The 17069-nt window shown below is 40.1% G+C and overlaps 1 protein-coding gene across 8 annotated transcripts in view; it reads left to right on the forward strand.

Moving 5' to 3' along the window:
- The window catches only part of SAMD7 (sterile alpha motif domain containing 7), a 63891-nt gene extending 47790 nt beyond the window's left edge, over positions 1–16101 (forward strand). For 5 of the 8 annotated variants that reach the window (XR_013828438.1, XR_013828439.1, XR_013828440.1 and 2 more), the window contains 3 exons: positions 1912–2022; positions 5211–7287; positions 10141–10258. Coding sequence is in view for 1 of the 8 variants with exons in the window: in XM_079922014.1 (XP_079778140.1) it covers positions 1912–2022; positions 5211–5405 (306 nt within the window). In the remaining 7 variants the exon portion in view is untranslated. Of the gene's footprint in view, positions 1–1911; positions 2023–5210; positions 9392–10140; positions 10269–15131; positions 15282–15729 lie in introns of those variants that run through there. The other 3 variants (XR_013828436.1, XR_013828437.1, XM_079922014.1) reach the window with 3 other exon arrangements.
- Positions 16102–17069: the final 968 nt, after the last annotated feature.

The raw sequence follows: 17069 nt of genomic DNA on the forward strand, positions 1-17069 counted from the left end.
GTCCTCTTCTTCCTCACCTCTGCCTTAGGTGCAGCAACCTCCAACCACCCACCTTCTGCAGGTTGAAAAAGGAAATTCAGGAAAAATAACCGCAGTGAAAATCCAAAGCCCCTTGCAAATGAAATCTTAAATAGCTGTGAAGAGAGGATGGGTGGTTCAGCCATTTAGGGACATCCAGGATACCCTGTAACACATTTTTTTTGTTCAAAGTCAATGTCTAGTTCAAATAAGTCAGCAGTGAAAGTATTCTCTCTAAAAATAAATGAAATTATTAAAAATACATGCATATTTATACCATGCACTTGGCCCAAGCTGCTCTCATGAGAATGAAGTGAGGGTATCTTCTGAATGACAGAGGCATGTTCTGCATCCTTGCCTCAGGCCCAGGGTCCATCCACCAGGACTGAAGGTTAGGCTCTCATGCATTTCAGGCCCTGGGTGCCAGCCTACCTCTGTGTGAAAATTTATCTCTGTGATTTCTCCTTCTTTGGATGATCTCTCATGGTCCCTTCACTGCTCAATGGAATCCCTACAAAGGAAGGAGAAATTAGGTAAATTTTCTACCATAAATATAGGTGACTATTTTTATCAGCACTCCTTTTGCTGATTGGCAGTGGGGTTAAGCAGGGAAAATTCTGGATCAGAATCATGAACTATACATTATTTTACAGGTTCTCTAACAGGCAAGCTATGATTTTTGGGCAACTCACTTAACCTTTTCTGTGCTGGTTCTCTCATTTACAAAAAATCATAATAATAGCGCCTACTCTTTATTGGCAACAGACTATGTGCCAGGCACAGTGCTAAGTAAATTATTTAGATTGTCTTTTAAATTTAATCGACACCATACTTCTGCAAAGGAGATATTAGCTCTATTTTGCAGCTGAGTAAAGCTGAACTTCAAGGTGGCTAGAGGACTGCTTAAAAAAATGTGTGTGTGACTCCAAATCTAGCTCTTTCCATCATAATTACTCTACATTGAGGCTATTGGGCCATATGATTTTCGGCCAAGGGTACCTGGGGCCCTAGGAATTCTCAAAGGTGGTAGAAGGTATGCTTAAGTTATTCAAAATATTTCAAAACAACAGACAACCTAAGAAATATCATACATTTCCCCAAAATAAGGCTACAGAGACTAACCCAAACTGTCCACTTTTTTGCTTTGGCCCAAATTAAGTTACTTCTATTAGCCATTCTACAATTTGATCAGCTAAAATAGGAAAAGAAATAATTACTTAATAAATATAGTTTGTAAATAACTAAAATCTGTTAGAACACAAAGTTCCTGGTACAGAAGTTTCCCAAGAAGAATCCAATTTTCTGCTGGTCCTGAGGCATGTCCTCCGAGGCACGGAACACACAGTGGAAATGGGACAAATATGGTTCCTCTTCTCACGGAGCTTGTAGTCCAGAAGAGGGGCACCGTAAGGGATTCCACATCAGCGTGACCATGCTGGAGAGGGCAGCTACGGGGCATGGTAGGAACACACAGGAGGGCCTTACGGTTTCCTAGAGGAAGAGGCATCGAAAGTGAGACCTGACGGTGAGGAGATTACCACCTGAGGGGCAACAAGGTGAGAGGGAGGCAAAGGAGGAATTTCCAGGTGAGGACCAGAAGCCAGAGAGAACTTAACATGGTTGGGATTTGAGAATAATTTTTAGTGGCCAGAGGCCAGGGCCAAGGTGGGAAAGGTGAGGATGGCAGGATAGGGGACTGAAGAGGGAGAAGGGATCAGGCCACAGAGACTTGAAGGATTGTGACTTCATCCCGGAAACAGTCTAGGTTTTAAGGAGGAGTGGCGTGCTTAGCTTTGTGTTTCAGAAAGGTCGCTCAAGTTGCTTTCATGAAAATAGGTTAGGTCTTAAAAAAAAGACATTTAAACAAAGCTGACATCTTTTGTGTTTAATAAGGTGTTTAAAGATCATGCAATTGATGGAGAAACTTTGCCATTACTCACAGAGGGGCATCTTCGAAGCACTATGGGCTTAAAGCTGGGGCCGGCATTAAAGATCCAATCGCAGGTAGTGTGATTTTTCGTAACTAAACGTGTTAATGGTATGAAGCTTAAGAGAAATATGTTACCTTTATCTTGTTGTAACATTAACAATACCTCTTTATTAAGCTTTTCCCCTCTGTGGTTGGGGACATGATAAAAGTGAGGGAACCTGAGGGCTTCCCTGGTGGCGCAGTGGTTGAGAGTCCGCCTGCCGATGCAGGGGACACGGGTTCGTGCGCTGGTCTGGGAAGATCCCACATGCCGCGGAGCGGCTGGGCCCATGAGCCATGGCCGCTGAGCCTGCGCGTCCAGAGCCTGTGCTCCGCAACGGGAGAGGCCACAACAGTGAGAGGCCCGCGTACCGCAAAAAAAAAAAAAAAAAAAAAAGGGAACCTGAAAACTTTGGACGGGGCATTGGTACACGTTCCTAGTTTTGGTTGGGAAGGCACAAAGCAGTGGTGTGCTGGCCAATGTTTAACAACCTGCTGTCTTTAAAAATGAACCCCAATTCGTAGCATTTGTCAATTTCTGTGGTGTCAGTCCTCCCACCATGGCTGACAAACTCCATATGCAGCGTCACTGAATACAGAATTGGGAAGAGATGCACAGCAGCTCCCCATTTCAGACTGTCTTCACCATGTGGATAGCACAAGTGTAAACAACCTCAAGAGCAGAGATAATAATAAACAATTATAGTAAAATAAGTAGGTAAAAATAATTAAGTGATAGGTTTGGGGTATTTAATACTTTAGTTTGCAATATAATATATCTAATTGTAACTTTATATAATTTAATTTTTAATAATGGCATTTCTGGCAATTAGCTTGCAAATTTCCTAAAATTATAACAATTGGTCTCAAGAGCTGGAACAAGCCAGCTCCAGAGCACCACTTCTCATCACTACCTCCACTGCTTCATTCTGGTCTAAGGCACTGTCTTCTCTCGTTGGATTACTGCGTTAGCCTTCTAACTCTTCTCCCTGCTCTGCCCTTGCCCACCCAGAGCGTATTCACACAGCAGTAAAGAATGATTCTTCTAATACATGAGACAGATCATGTCACTCTTCTGCTCAAATGTCTGCAATAGCTCCCCATTTCTTTCAAAGTCCAAGTCCAAGTCCTATATTATTTGCAGTCCTCTCCAGCCATCACCACCCTTGCCTTCCTGACCTCATCTTCTGAGTCTCTCCCTGCCAGTTACTGCTTTTGTCAACTCACCTCTGGATGCTGTTCGAACATCTAGACAGGTTCCACCTTCACACTGTTCCCCCCTCTGCCTGTGATGCTCTTCCCCCAACATCCTCATGCTTTGTTCCCTCATCTCCTTCATCTTTGCTCCACCAAACCATCTCAGTGAGGTTTGATTGGTTCACCTTACTTAAAATTGCACATGGCCCAGCCCCCATACATACTACTGCTATCCCTTTTTCTGGTCTTCTCTTTTTCCCCATAGCACCCATCACGTTCAGTCACACAATATAATTTATTTATTTGTTATATTTATTTTTGATTTCCCTCTGCCCGCACTAGAATGTAAGCTCCATTAGAGCAGAGATCTTTATCTGTTTTGTTGACAGATACAACCTTAGAACGTGCAAAACCCATAATAGGTCAATAATTATTTGTTGAAAGAGTGAGTTTCCTAAAAGTCAAACCAAGAAGCCTCAACTAATTCTTTCAGAATTTATACAGTACTTTACTTATTCACAATACATGCTTAGACCAGGAGCTGAGTTTCCAGAATGTTCTTCAAAAACCTTTTTATTTTTCCTAAACTTTTCAGGGTAAAGAAGTTCTTTATTTCTAATGCAAATACTTCAGTGTTTCCATTGATGTTCTTTTTTTCAACTTCTGATTTTGGAATAACTTTAGGTACAGAAAAGTTGCCAAGATAGTACAGAGAATTCACCTAGCTTTTCCTAATGTTAACATAATACATGACGGGGCACATTTGTCAAAACTAAGAAATTAACATTGGTACAATATAATATTCACTTTTAAATGATTGATTTTTCTTTCGTGAGGAAACTGTACCTCTTGGAGTACTTACAATAACACTGCAGTGTTTTCTCAAATCTGATTTTCTTTGGCTTTGGTCTATCACTTTCGTTGCACTTTTTGTTCTGCTTTGTCCTTACAATGTGGCCAACCCCAAGTCATTCTTAATCTTCTCCTCACTTGCTGCTAGCATTCTTATGCTCCTATCTGATATATATAAGTGCTTCCATGCAGCCCAGCTGAGCTGTTATATCCCAGGCCCCATCTACCAGCATAACAGGACAGGACTCCCACAGAAGCTGGGGGTGGGGGGGAGGTGGAGGGGGAAGGTCCAGCTGATGCCAGATGTTCAACCAAGCAGAACAGTTGTAGAGTCCTTGGGATTGGGAATTTCCAGGGGTCCCATTGAAGCAGGAAAATTGGAAGGTTCTGAGTAACATCTGAAAGTCCCAGAAGGTGAGCAGGCAGGAATCAGTGGATAACAAAATCTCAATCTCCAAAATGGGAATCAAGGGCAAAATTCCATTACAGCAAGAACTGCTAAGAAGAAGGAAACCTACCCTCCAGAACAGAGACGTAGAAGGTAGACCGGGACTGAGCACACAAGGAAAGGGGTAGGAGAAGAAAAAGTTACTGGAATTTGAGAAAGATATTATTAGAATGGAGGGAGCTGGGGGTTTGAGCTGTAACAATGTGAACAATATAGAAATCTCCTGGGTCCCACTCGGCATCAGGTTTGTGTAGGAGCCCGCTGGTTAGTACTAGGGCACCAGGTCCCAGCGCAGCCTTATTTATGTCTCAACACTAAGCCCACTGAAGGCCTGTTGTGTGCTGAGGTTCTAAAGAATTCCAGCCTCACCTGGAGAAGGACGGGCTGGGTGTTGGTGAAGGTGAAGTAGGGTGTCTGTGGGAACCCTTGTGGGACCATTGGGAAAGGAAGAGCTAGAGTGAACTCAGAGTAAAATAATTGTGTGTGCAGATCAACCACAGCAGAACCAAGAACAGGAACTGGTAAGCTCCTACCACCTTGATATCCAGTTTTACAATGTAAACACTATGATTCTAAAAGAAAAAGCCCACCGCATCCTAGAATTGTGTCCTTCTAGATGTCCCATGCCTGAAATTACCTCAGCCTCCCTGCCACCTGTGGCTTAGCAGAATATGCTGTGTTATTGAAAGAATTCATAGATGTAATTACTATATTTTGTCTTCTAAGGTATCTCAGCATATGGAAAGTATATTCTACAAGAAAAGGCTTTCACTTCCTACCCACACGAAACAAGCATTCAATCAACCAACAGATACAAACCCTCTTTTGGATTTTAATTCCTGGAGTGATACACTGGACGTTCCTTGTTCCCAGGATATGATCATTCCTAAAAGAAATGAGCGAGATACTATGAGAAATTAAAACCCTCACAGAGCAAGAACAGTCTTAATCGGTTTTCTGAAAAGTCTGGCATATTCTGAAGAGTGTGCGGGGGTTTCCCAGGACCAGATGGCGGATCAGAGGGAGAGAAAGCCCACCCTCCTGAGCTCTCTGGGAGGAGGCCTTGCCCAGGCTTCCTGAGGTGACCACATCACAAAGCGGCTGGAGCCGTATCCTTGGAAGCAAATACTAAATGAAGGATAGAATTTGCAAACATCAAATTTGTATATATAAAGAGGTGTATTTCTTTTTTATCCTTCCAGTTTTATTGAGATACTATTGACATAACAGCACTGCATAAGTTTCAGGTGTACCACATAATGATATGACTTAAATACATCATGAAACAGCTATCATAATAAGTTTAGTGAGTATCCGTCATCTCTTATAGATACAAAATGAAAGAAATAAAGTTTTTCCTTGTGATGAGAACTCTTAGGATTTACTTATTTAACAGCTTTCATAGATAACGTACAGCATGTTCATTCTATTTATCATGTGGTACATTGCATCCCTAGTACTTACAGCTGGAAGTTTGTACCCTTTGACGACCTTCATTAAAGAGGTCTATTTCTGATTTTCAAAAACAAAAAAAGAAAGCTATAGTTGGGTGTTTCCACGAGGATATCTGTGCAGAAGCCAGAAAAACTGACACTGAAAAACAGCTCCTAACTGTCTTCACTGGCTTCCCATCCCCCAGCCCAGAGAGAGACAGAGGCAACCCAGTGGAGCCAGAAGGAGGAAGAAGAGAAAGTGAAGTACAAAATAGAGAAATAGAGGAGCTGAGCACAAGGCCCCAGCTTTTCTCATGGCAGGCTTTCAGCCTGAAGGAAGCTGGAGAAAGGAACGGGCAGAAGCTCGAACCTTAAAAGTTCAGAGTTCGACTGTTACTCATCTTTTTCCTTCTGATATGAAACCATGTTATGACTAAAAACAACTGGAGGACTCCTTATGACCTGAGAGGGAGAGGAAAGGGCATAGTGACCACCTCCTATTTCACCCAAGAGGTGGGGAAGAGTTACCTCCTCAAAGCAGTACTGAACTGGCAAGGTCGAGGGGAGACGATGACGGCAGCTTCTGCGCGTGCCCTGTGGAATCCCACTCTTTCAACTTCACATTGAACAGAAAGACTGTGAAAGGATCCGCAGGGAGCTGATAAGCGTTTGCTCAAGGAGGGTATTGGGTGACAGCGGTGTGAGGGAGACTTCTTACTATATATCCTCTGGCACATTTAAAATTTTTAACTATGAGAACGTATTTTCTGTTTTTAAAATTTATATTTAAAATAAACAAACTGGGACTTCCCTGGTGGTTCAGTGATTAAGACTCTGAGCTTCCACTGCAGGGGGCACGGGTTCAATCCCTGGTCAGGGAACTAAGATCCCCCACGCCATGGGGGCGCAGCCAAAAAATAGAAAAAAAAAATATAAACTGTGGTAGGCAGCTTCTAAGATGGATGCCAGTTACCCTTGCTTCCTGATGTTGATACCTTGTGTGATTCCCCTCCCCTTTGGGGTGGGCTGCAGTTATGACTCTAAGGGATAGAAGATGGAAGACATGACGGGGTGTCACTTCTGTGGCTTCTGTCACAGGTCCTCTCTCTCATTCTCTTTGGATTGCTCGCTCTGGAGGAAGCCAGCTTTTCTGTCTCCAGGCGGACCTGTGGAGAGGACCGTGTGACTGAACTCGCCAATAGATCTTCTGAGGCCTGCCAATAGCCACGTGACTCTTCCCCAGGTCAAGCCTTGAGATGACTATCCAGCTCCTGCCCACAGCTTGACGGCAGCCCTGTGGCTGACCCTGAGCCAGAGGCCCCCAGCTAAGCCGCTCCTGGGTTCCTGACCCACAGAAACTGTGATAATAAGTATGTGTTGTTTCCAGCCACTAATGGAATAATTTGTTTTGTAGCAATAGATTCCTAAAATAAACAAACAAATTGCATTGATAAACATAGGTAGCGTGCTTCCCATGTTCACTTTTTGATTTGGAAGATGGGCTTTTGAAGTCATTTCCCCACAAGCCATGTTGATTTAGTTGATCTTTGCTTTCTTTCATTTTTAATGTGAAAACAACAGGGTTTTTTCCTGACATAAAATTATATTATACTATCAAACATGCTTGTGGACCAAAGAGGGAGTATTGGTAACTTTGAGGGGATAGAGAGAGAAAGAGAGAGAAAGGCTCAGAGAGAGAAATAATACTTTCAAAGTTCAAAATTTTAAAAACTATTTTGTCACATAACCTTTCACCTGCTGTTATTCCCAGCATATAAAAGTTTCACAAGGTGCCAAACGTGAGTTAACAGGTGTTATGGTATGGGATAAAAAGAAAGCTTAATTAATACTTTTAGTGGCAAAGGGATCATGGGATTCCATCCATATGATGGCTTTTGAATTTCTTTTCCCTGCTAAATGAGTCAATTGAGTTGGTAACTGATTCACTTGAACAGATGTGTCTCAATGTTACTCTAAGGAAAATGTCCTTATGTCATCCTGGCATGTACTATCACCAAAAAAAGCACTGTGCTTAATTTTAGAACCATGCATAAAAAGAGAACCACGTAAAGGAGGCTCTCCCCAGCTCTCAGCACTCTTCTTTGGAAGAAAAGGAGACTGAAGTTGCTTGTCCACACTAAGATTATTCTTTCCAGATTCATGACTCTAGGGTACCTTTTAACAAAAGACCCACTTTAGTAATCAAAATTATTTTGAAGGGTGAAAACTTTACTCATATTATCATATAGAAATAGTTTTTAACTCTTCTGCAAATTCAACTTTAGTCTTGATTGTACTGTGTACCCTTTGGGAGAATAAAATAAAGAACAGCAAAAACAACAACAAAATTCTCTCTCATGTTTGAAAAACAATCACAGTAAAAATGTGTTTGCTAAATAGGCTCTTCTTACTTATGAAACATTCTGTTTAGACAAGGGGAATAAACATCCATATAATGGAGTACTATGTAACTGTTCCTCTATGGAAGTATTAAACAGCTATTAAAAAGCAATAATAGAATTCAAATATCACCACTTTGCACCCCTAAAAACTAATGGACCTAAACAGTGATCATAAATGACTATTAGCACCACAAAAAGAGAAACAACCAGACATTATATGCCTCCTCATGGAAGCTTATGAAACTTATGAATATAGCAAAATCCAAACTGGGGGAAACTGTATAGTAGAAATGACTTGATTTTCTTCAACAAATAAATTGCAAGGAGAAACAGAGAAAGGGAAAAGGGAAACCAATAGATTAAAAGATACTAAAGATTTAAATCACCCAGATGTAAAAGTTTTAGGAACAGGTGGTGATGATGGTGGTGCTACATTGTGAATGTTATTTTTGCCACTGAACCGTACACTTTAAATTGGTTAAAATCACAACTTTTATGTTATATATATTTTACCACAATAAATTTTTTAAAGGTTCATATCACCAATACAATTATTTGGATGCCTATTGAATATATTGTTTAAAAAAAAGAGAAATAATTGGGGAAATTTGAACATGATTGATGATATTCACTTCTATTAAAGAATTATTGTCTGTTTTTTAGATGCAATAATAGTGACATTTTTATTGTGGTAAGAACATTTAACACGAAATCTTTCCTCTTAACAAATATTTATGTGCACAATATAATATTGTTAAGGCACAATGTCGTGTAGCAGATCTCTAGAACTTAGTCATCTTACCTAAGTTGTTTTTTTTTTTTTTTGAGTTCTTATCTCTTAGAGATGTATACTGAAATATGTACAGATAAAATGATATATATTGGATCTGGGATTCAATTTTACTTGACCTACAATCTAATAAATTATCCACTTATTATTTTATGGAGCCTGGCAGAATACTCAAGACCCTTGGGTCAGAGACAAAGAACTTTATTACTCATGACACAATAAGCAGCACAAACATTAGCATATTTGTTTTGGGTCCCCTTGCTCTCGGTGCCACCGGGGTAACACAGATGGATGGCTGCACGTGCAGTGGGTTGCTTCACAGCTGTGGAACACTGAGTTTGGGGAACTCACTAGTCTTACAGCAAACAGTAAGAGCAAGAAAGACCTACTGTTTGTCCAGGGGTGGGAGTGGAGGGTGGAGGGGTGGGGAGGAGATGTTACCTCATTTCTTAAAGTTACTGAGTACACAATCAACCTTGAGCAATGGGCCTGGTGAAAGCAGTCAGGGCCTTGGCATCTTGGTCCATCCAGCAAGATCTGTAGGAACATAAGAGGCCCAAAGAAGAGTCTCTCTCCCAACAATATCATGACATGAATTTGCTTCAAAAAACCCTTTGAGAAATGAGGGTTTGGTAAGTCAGTGGGAATATAGTGAAACAAGTTTGGCCATGAGTCAATACTTGTTGAAGCTGGGTTGTGAGTATATATGAGTATATAAGGTCCACGGTACTCTTCACCGTTTTTTTGGTATATGTTTGAACTTTTCCACAATAAAAGTTTTTTAAAAATCTGTTTACTAAAGAGTTATGCGATGTGTATGGATTCCAATATTTTTTAATAAAATAGAATATGCAAAAATACATATTTGTTATTTTTAATTTATGGAATATTTTGTTCTGCCCAATACTAAGAATATACTTCAAGCTAATGCTATTCCTCATTATGGTAAATATATACACTGTCATCTCATTACAAATATATGAAAGGTCTGTTTTATAGAGAGTTGTAGTCAATTTACTGTACTTTTCCAGCCTGTCCTCTGCCAAGTGAATGTGTCTTCACATAAGCCAACAACATGAGGTCCAAGGTCTTCGATGTATCTGCTAAGAATTCTGAGATGTCATTGTACAGCTGTGAAAAGTTAATCTCCCCAGGAAAGGTAAGAGTTCACTTGAACATCATTGGGTGCCATTTTGAAAAAAATCAGAATGCTTTTAGGTTGTGCATATATATTTTTTAAACTAAACTTCTAATGTATTTCACCACTACCACCCTCATTCCCTAAGGAATGGCTCATTCCCTAAGGGGTGGATTTTATTTTGCTAGTTAGAGTGACAGAAAGTTTACTGATTGTTTAATTGAATTAGATTATTATCTCTTTCATTTTGCTAAGAAGTTATTCTCATCAAATAAAACAAAAGCAGGGACTTCCCTGGTGGCACAGTGGTTAAGGATCTGCCTGCCAATGCAGGGGACACGGGTTCGAGCCCTGGTCCGGGAAGATCCCACATGTTGCAGAACAACTAAGCCTGTGCACCACAACTACTGAGCCTGTGCTCTAGAGCCCGTGAGCCACAACTACTGAGCCTGCGTACCACAGCTGAAGCCCGCACGCCTACAGCCCATGCTCTGCAACAAGAGAAGGTCCACTGCATGGACCTAAAGTCTGTCATATAGAGTGAAGTCAGAAAGAGAAAAATACTGTATGCTAACACATATATATGGAATCTAAAAGAAAAAAAAGAGAAAAAGAAAAAATGGTTCTCATGAACCTAGGGGCAGGACAGTAATAAAGACGCAGACATAGAGAATGGACTTGAGAACATGGGGAAGGGTAAGCTGGGACGAATTGAGAGAGTAGCACTGACATACATACACTACCAAATGTAAAATAGATAGCTAGTGGGAAGCAGCCGCATAGCACAGGGAGATCAGCTGGGTGCTTTGTGACCACCTAGAGGGCTGGGATAAGGAGGGTGGGAGGGAGACGCAAGAGAGAGGGGATATGGGGGTATATGTATACATAAAGCTGATTCAGTTTGTTATACAGCAGAAACACAACATTGTAAAGCAATTATGCTCCAATAAAGATGTTAAAAAAAAAGCCACCGCAATGAGAAGACCGTGCACCACAACCAAGAGTAGCCTCCGCTCGCTGCAACTAGAGAAAGCCTGCACGCAGCAGCAAAGACTCAATGCAGCCAAAAATACATAAATACATACATAAATTAAAAAAAAAACAAGAACCAAAAGCAAGGATCTCAAATACCTTGTTACTGTAAACAAATTTATCACCTTTTTTCCTAGTTCAGGCTGCTATAATAAAATACTACAGACTGGGTGGCTTATTAGCAACAGAAGTGTATTGCTCACAGTTCTGGAAGCTGGAAATCCAAGATCAGGGTGCCAGCACGGTCAGGTTCTGGAGAGAGTCCTCTTCCAGGTTGCAGACTGCTGACTTCTCATTGTATCCTCACATGGTAGAACTCAGAAAGCTGGAGCAAACTCTTATGACCCTTCTTAGAAGGGCATTAATCCCATTCTTGAGGGCTCTACCTTCATGACCTCATCACCTCTCAAAGGCCCTACCTCCTCATACCATCACATTGGGGGTTAGAATTTCAACATAATTTTGGAGGAACACAGTCTATAACACCTTCATAGGCCCATTTTCTGTTAGTCTTCTCTCAACATTCTTGGGTTCTTTGATGTCTAAAACATTAGTCAGCAATCTCAGATGCCCCTCTGTGTCTTTTTGGGGTAGGGGAAATAGCCAAATTTCTGAACTTTTTTTTCACAGTTCCACTCCTATATAGAGAAGAGCTAATTTCACTTCAAAAAGGATGTTTCTCTCCTAATAGGCTGGGCCACGAACTGCCTTGAATCACAGACTAGAAATGCCTTTCAACTGCTCTTTGAACACTGCATAATGTCCTGTGGAAGCTAGAAATTTCAGTGCTTTCTATATGGGACAGGTAGATAATTTGTTGAACACTCAACTTGTTTCTTGACATTTGTGAGACTAACCCAACCAGTTTAGTGAAGGAAGCACAATATTTGTTGGAGTTATGTCAAATGCAGTGCTGTGTTTTGCCTTGATAACAGAACTCTGCTGCAGTTATTTTTTTTTTACTTTCAAAACAGGTATGATAAGTGTTTATGAAAAGCATTTGTATAATTTAATAAATAGTGGGAAACAGTTCCCTGATATTTTCAAAACTTCAGTTGCAGACCTCTACTAGGGCAACACCTTTTTCATACATTTAGGTCCCCAGACACTGAATAAATAGAAACAGCTTCATTCCAAGCTGCAGAAAGAAATTTGGTCCATGTTAGGTTTTTTTTTATGAATTAGATGATGATCAGGTGGTTCATTGTGTTAATGAGATTGGAGTTATTATTGTAGTCTAATAGTTGGTTTAGAATCCTTTAACACTCAGCTTTTCCTAAATTATCATCTTGGCTCTTCGTGCTTTAACACCAGTGGCTACCACTAAAACCACTCATTTAATTGAGTAAACAAATAAATATTCACAGCACAGGAATCAGAATGAACCATCCCAAATCTGGTTGTATAGGCTGTATATAAGAAAGATATCAACAATTCCAAAGAATAAATCTATAAGAGGCAACATTTTTAGTCCTGGGAGAATATGAAAAAAAGTCTTTATTCCAGGCCTGATGACTACTGCCATGCTAGAGGCATAAAAAAAATCATCACTCACCAGCCTTTGTCTACACTCACCAACTCTTTAGGTAAATCGTGTACGGAATAGATTCTAAGCATTGCTTCCCTCATAGAGAACTTTCCAAAGTGAATGGACTGTTTAGGTTACTTCTTATAATTACTATCCCTAAAACACTTGTTAATTCATAAATCAGGTCTTTCTTTTAAAATTTAGGATGAAGAATAACAATAAAATGCAAGTATTCTTGTGAAGACTCACTTTTCATGTTTGAAATCTTTAATTTGAAATAATTTTTCAATTATCTTGTTTTAGGGTGGTGTATCAATTAGGATATTCTATGATGCAAATGACAGAAAACCCAATTCATACTGGCTTAAACTATAAAAAGGAGCTTGTTGGATCTTGTAACTAAAAAGTCTAAATGTTCGGCTTCAGGCGAGGCTTATCCAGCGGTTCAAATGATGTCAGCGAGGATCCAGTTTCTCTTTGTGCTGCCTTCCTTTGACTCCAATGTTAAGTTCTATAGAAGTGGCTTCTGAGCAGTTCCAGGGCCTCTTCTCCTGATAGTGAAATGCCTCTAGCAGTCAAGACCTAATATTCTCAAATCACAGGATAGAAAGGAAGAGCATGTCTCTTCTAATAGATTCAAACTCCTGGGAGTCACTCAGTTTCATTGATTCCTTTGGCTCCTGTGCCCAATACCTATGAGCTGGATACAGATTGGTTCATCCCTAAAGCCTGAATTTGTACATATATTTTAGCTCCTTAATTTTGTTTTTCATTTGTAATATCTCATCTCACTCTTTTGGGTATTAGCCCCTTGAAAGCAACTATGGAATCTAAATTTCTTGCACTATTTCAAAGTACCCACAACAATGAATGCTCAACAAATGGAACTGAATTATATGTAACAATGATCATAATGATCATTCTTTTATTTATGCACTGTCTCTAACATCCCAAAGTACTTTGTAAAAAATATGTTAGAGTCACAGGATGACGAATGTTCTCCATTGGGAGTGGGAGGAAAGATAAGTTAGAGTGTTTATTTATTCCTTGGGTTACTTTCCTGCAAGTCTGCTTTCCTCATAAAGCCCACAGCTCCTGTCAGGCAGCCCTCTCTAGAAACAACAGCTATGGCCCTTCCTAAGTTCCAGATTGTGGGAAACCAGCCCCTCCTCTTGTCATTTCAGGCTGGGGGATGAAAAGGTTTCCTGCTATTGCTAGTTCTTGTTGGTTTCCCTTAACCCCACTCACACCTGTGTAATTGGTCCTTCATTAAACTCTCCTCAATTATCTGGTTTAAGTGTGCCATTTGTGTCCTGCCAGCATCCTGACTTACACACACATACACTATTAGAAAATCAAACTCAAACTGCCTTAAATCATCAATGGAATTTATTGAATCATGCAGCTAAACAAAAAAGATGTCTTGCTTCAAGTCAGTGCAGTGGCTCAAATGACGGCATCAAGGCAATTAGAACTGGAAGAAACTTTATTAATCAGATTGTTATCTTGATTATAATATAATTAAATTTGTGTGCAGGAGGGATGAAAGGGTTTTTTTTTGTTTTGTTTTTTGGGGTTTTTTGCTCCGTTTTGCACTAAAGAATAAGGAAAATAGTTTACTGGCCCAGTTGTTTCTGAATCCTATGTTAGCACTCTGTAAACATTTGAGATAAATAAATGAGAACTTTCAGAGGCCAAAAGCAAAACTAACTCCACAGAACTATATGGAACCTAAAGGAAAAATAATTGCTTCATCATTTTTATTTTTGCACATCATTAACTCTTTTATTCACAGTACCTGACACAGTCCTTACAGGGTAGGTTCAGTAAACTGATGGATGATGGAAAGTAGTGACTAGCTCTTTTCTCTCACGTGATGCTGGAGATGGTATAGCAACTGATGTACCTCTCTGTTCCCAAATGCTTGCTGGCCATTCCTGCCGATTTCATATAGTGGAGAGACTGAGGAAGACCAAGGGCACTACTAGTAAATGATTTATAGTAACCAAGGACAGCGAAACATGCACTAGTTTTAATTTTTTCAAATAAAAAGACTTTCACTCTGTACACAGTATTTCCAATAACACTATAATGTCAAAGTTAAAGAACAAGATAACATAAAGTATGCTTAAAAGTTTCTCGTTGTTTCAAGCACTTTGTTTTTCCCTGTGAACAATGGACAATTGTGCCTTTAAACTGAAATACTTGTATGAGATTTAACACAGCTGACTTTCTCTCAAAAAAAAAAATTCATCTTTTACACTTTCTAAGTTAGGAAAAGATTATTTAAATGTTTTTGATTCTTTCATTTATTTCTTTTTTAGGTAACCAGTGAGTGTGTCTCTGTTGTTCCATGCTATGCCAGTGACAGCAGTTTGTCCCTTATTTAGCATGGACAAGTATAACAATCAAGAGAGTAATGTGACCATGAGAATTAATGCAAAGCACTTGCTGCCCAAGAGGCAGTAGCTGGGGTAAGATAGGGCCATGGGAATACAAGAACAATGCCCTCCTCGTCCATGCTCCCACCCAGCCAGGGCTTCCCAGAAGCCAGACCTTTGGGGGAGGTGAGAGACCACCAAGGACACTTCAACCATAGCCCACTTGGCTCTCTGGAGAACCCACACAGCATGTCTTAGTCAATTTTTTAAATTAAAAATAACTTTTTTCCCTATTCCAAAAGCAATGCATGTTTATTATGCAGAATGTAAACATTTAAGATTAACAAAAAAAGAAAGAAAGAAGAAGGTAGGAGAGAGTAGCCTTTAATTACCCCTCTTAGGAATGACCATGGTTAACATTTTGGTGTATACGCAAAGCTCACTCACTCCTTGTCTCCCTCTCTCTCTGGGATTTTACTATAAATATCCTTTTGAATATCTTTATACACCATTAATTTTATTCATCTTTTATTCCTCACAGAACCTAATACAGTCCTGCATGAGGAGGTATTCAATAAAAGGATGAATGGCTGAATGTCCGAATCAGCTCCTTTTATTCCTATGCTGCTGGAGGTTAATATAGCAACTGCTGCACCACTCTGTTCCCATGTGCCTGCCAAAGGAGTACCAGGTATTGGGACTTACCTGAAACCATCAAGGAATCACAGTATTTGCTAACTCCACTAGAAAACCCCTCCTTAAAAGGAATGCTTCACAAGTGACAGAGCCCTTAACTTGGAGCTAGAAGATAGAAGTTCGAATTACAATTGGTCATTTTACTTCCCATTTTACTTCTTTAAGCCTCCATCTTCTAATCTGTGAAATGAAGGCATTGACCTATGATGTATAGGATCCCTAGCAGTTAATATTCTATGTTATCTATATATGTCTGTCTATCTATCCATCCATCCAACCAAACATACATACATGTATGTGTGTATATATTTTAAAAATTTTTTTAGTGAAGAAAGGACCCAGGTGCTAGGCCTTGAGATGCTAGTATGACAAAATCTGGTTTTGTTTGCCTGTTTTGTAAAAACTGAAAGTCTTATAGGAAACCCAGCCAACATGCTTTTCCATGCCCACAAACACTCTCTGTGGCTAAACTGGGAAAATCAAAAGCATGAAAACCAAAAAGAAAAATAGAAAATAATGAAAGTATCTCTCTACATGTGGCTTTTATTAATTCTCAGATTCTCAGATGATTGTTGTATTCTGTCTGAGGCTCCCTTTCTTGTTTCATAGCTTTACCCTCTGTTGTGTCATTTTCAAAATACTCCCTCCCCCCATTTCCAAGGTTACAAGCAGAGAATAGCTCTTCACTGATCTGTGAACAATGAGCTCTGTTTGGTAAGAGAACTTGACAACTGAAGCAGAAGAAATCCTAATATCAAAACAGGTTGAGACAGGAAAATGATTAGTAACTCAAATGTCTGGGTGGAAAGGGAGTATGAACTATCACCTCCTACCCATTCCTTCCCGTCAAGCTTTGAGCCATTTTAAAACCCCATACCGATTCCTGAAAGCATTGAAGAAATGATGTGTTTCCAACATGTTCTGGCTGATGCTGAGGGCTCCTTCCCACATGTGCCTCTTCACCTTGCCTGAGCAGAGGGGATGTTAAGCATGGTGGAGGGGACCAGAGGGAACCATACTTAGAAAACCCTGCTGCTAGAAGTTTGTCCGTGCAAGTGCACCGAGGCTTTCGGAACTCACCACCTCCAGAGTGTTTGCTTTTTCCAAATGATCAATCGGAACAGGTTTGTTCATTCCTAATACAGGTGAAATGCACCCAATTCTTACTTCCTCTAACTTGGGACA

This window comes from Stenella coeruleoalba (genome assembly GCF_951394435.1).
Source record: "Stenella coeruleoalba genome assembly, chromosome: 5".
In the NCBI taxonomy this organism is placed as follows: domain Eukaryota; kingdom Metazoa; phylum Chordata; class Mammalia; order Artiodactyla; family Delphinidae; genus Stenella; species Stenella coeruleoalba.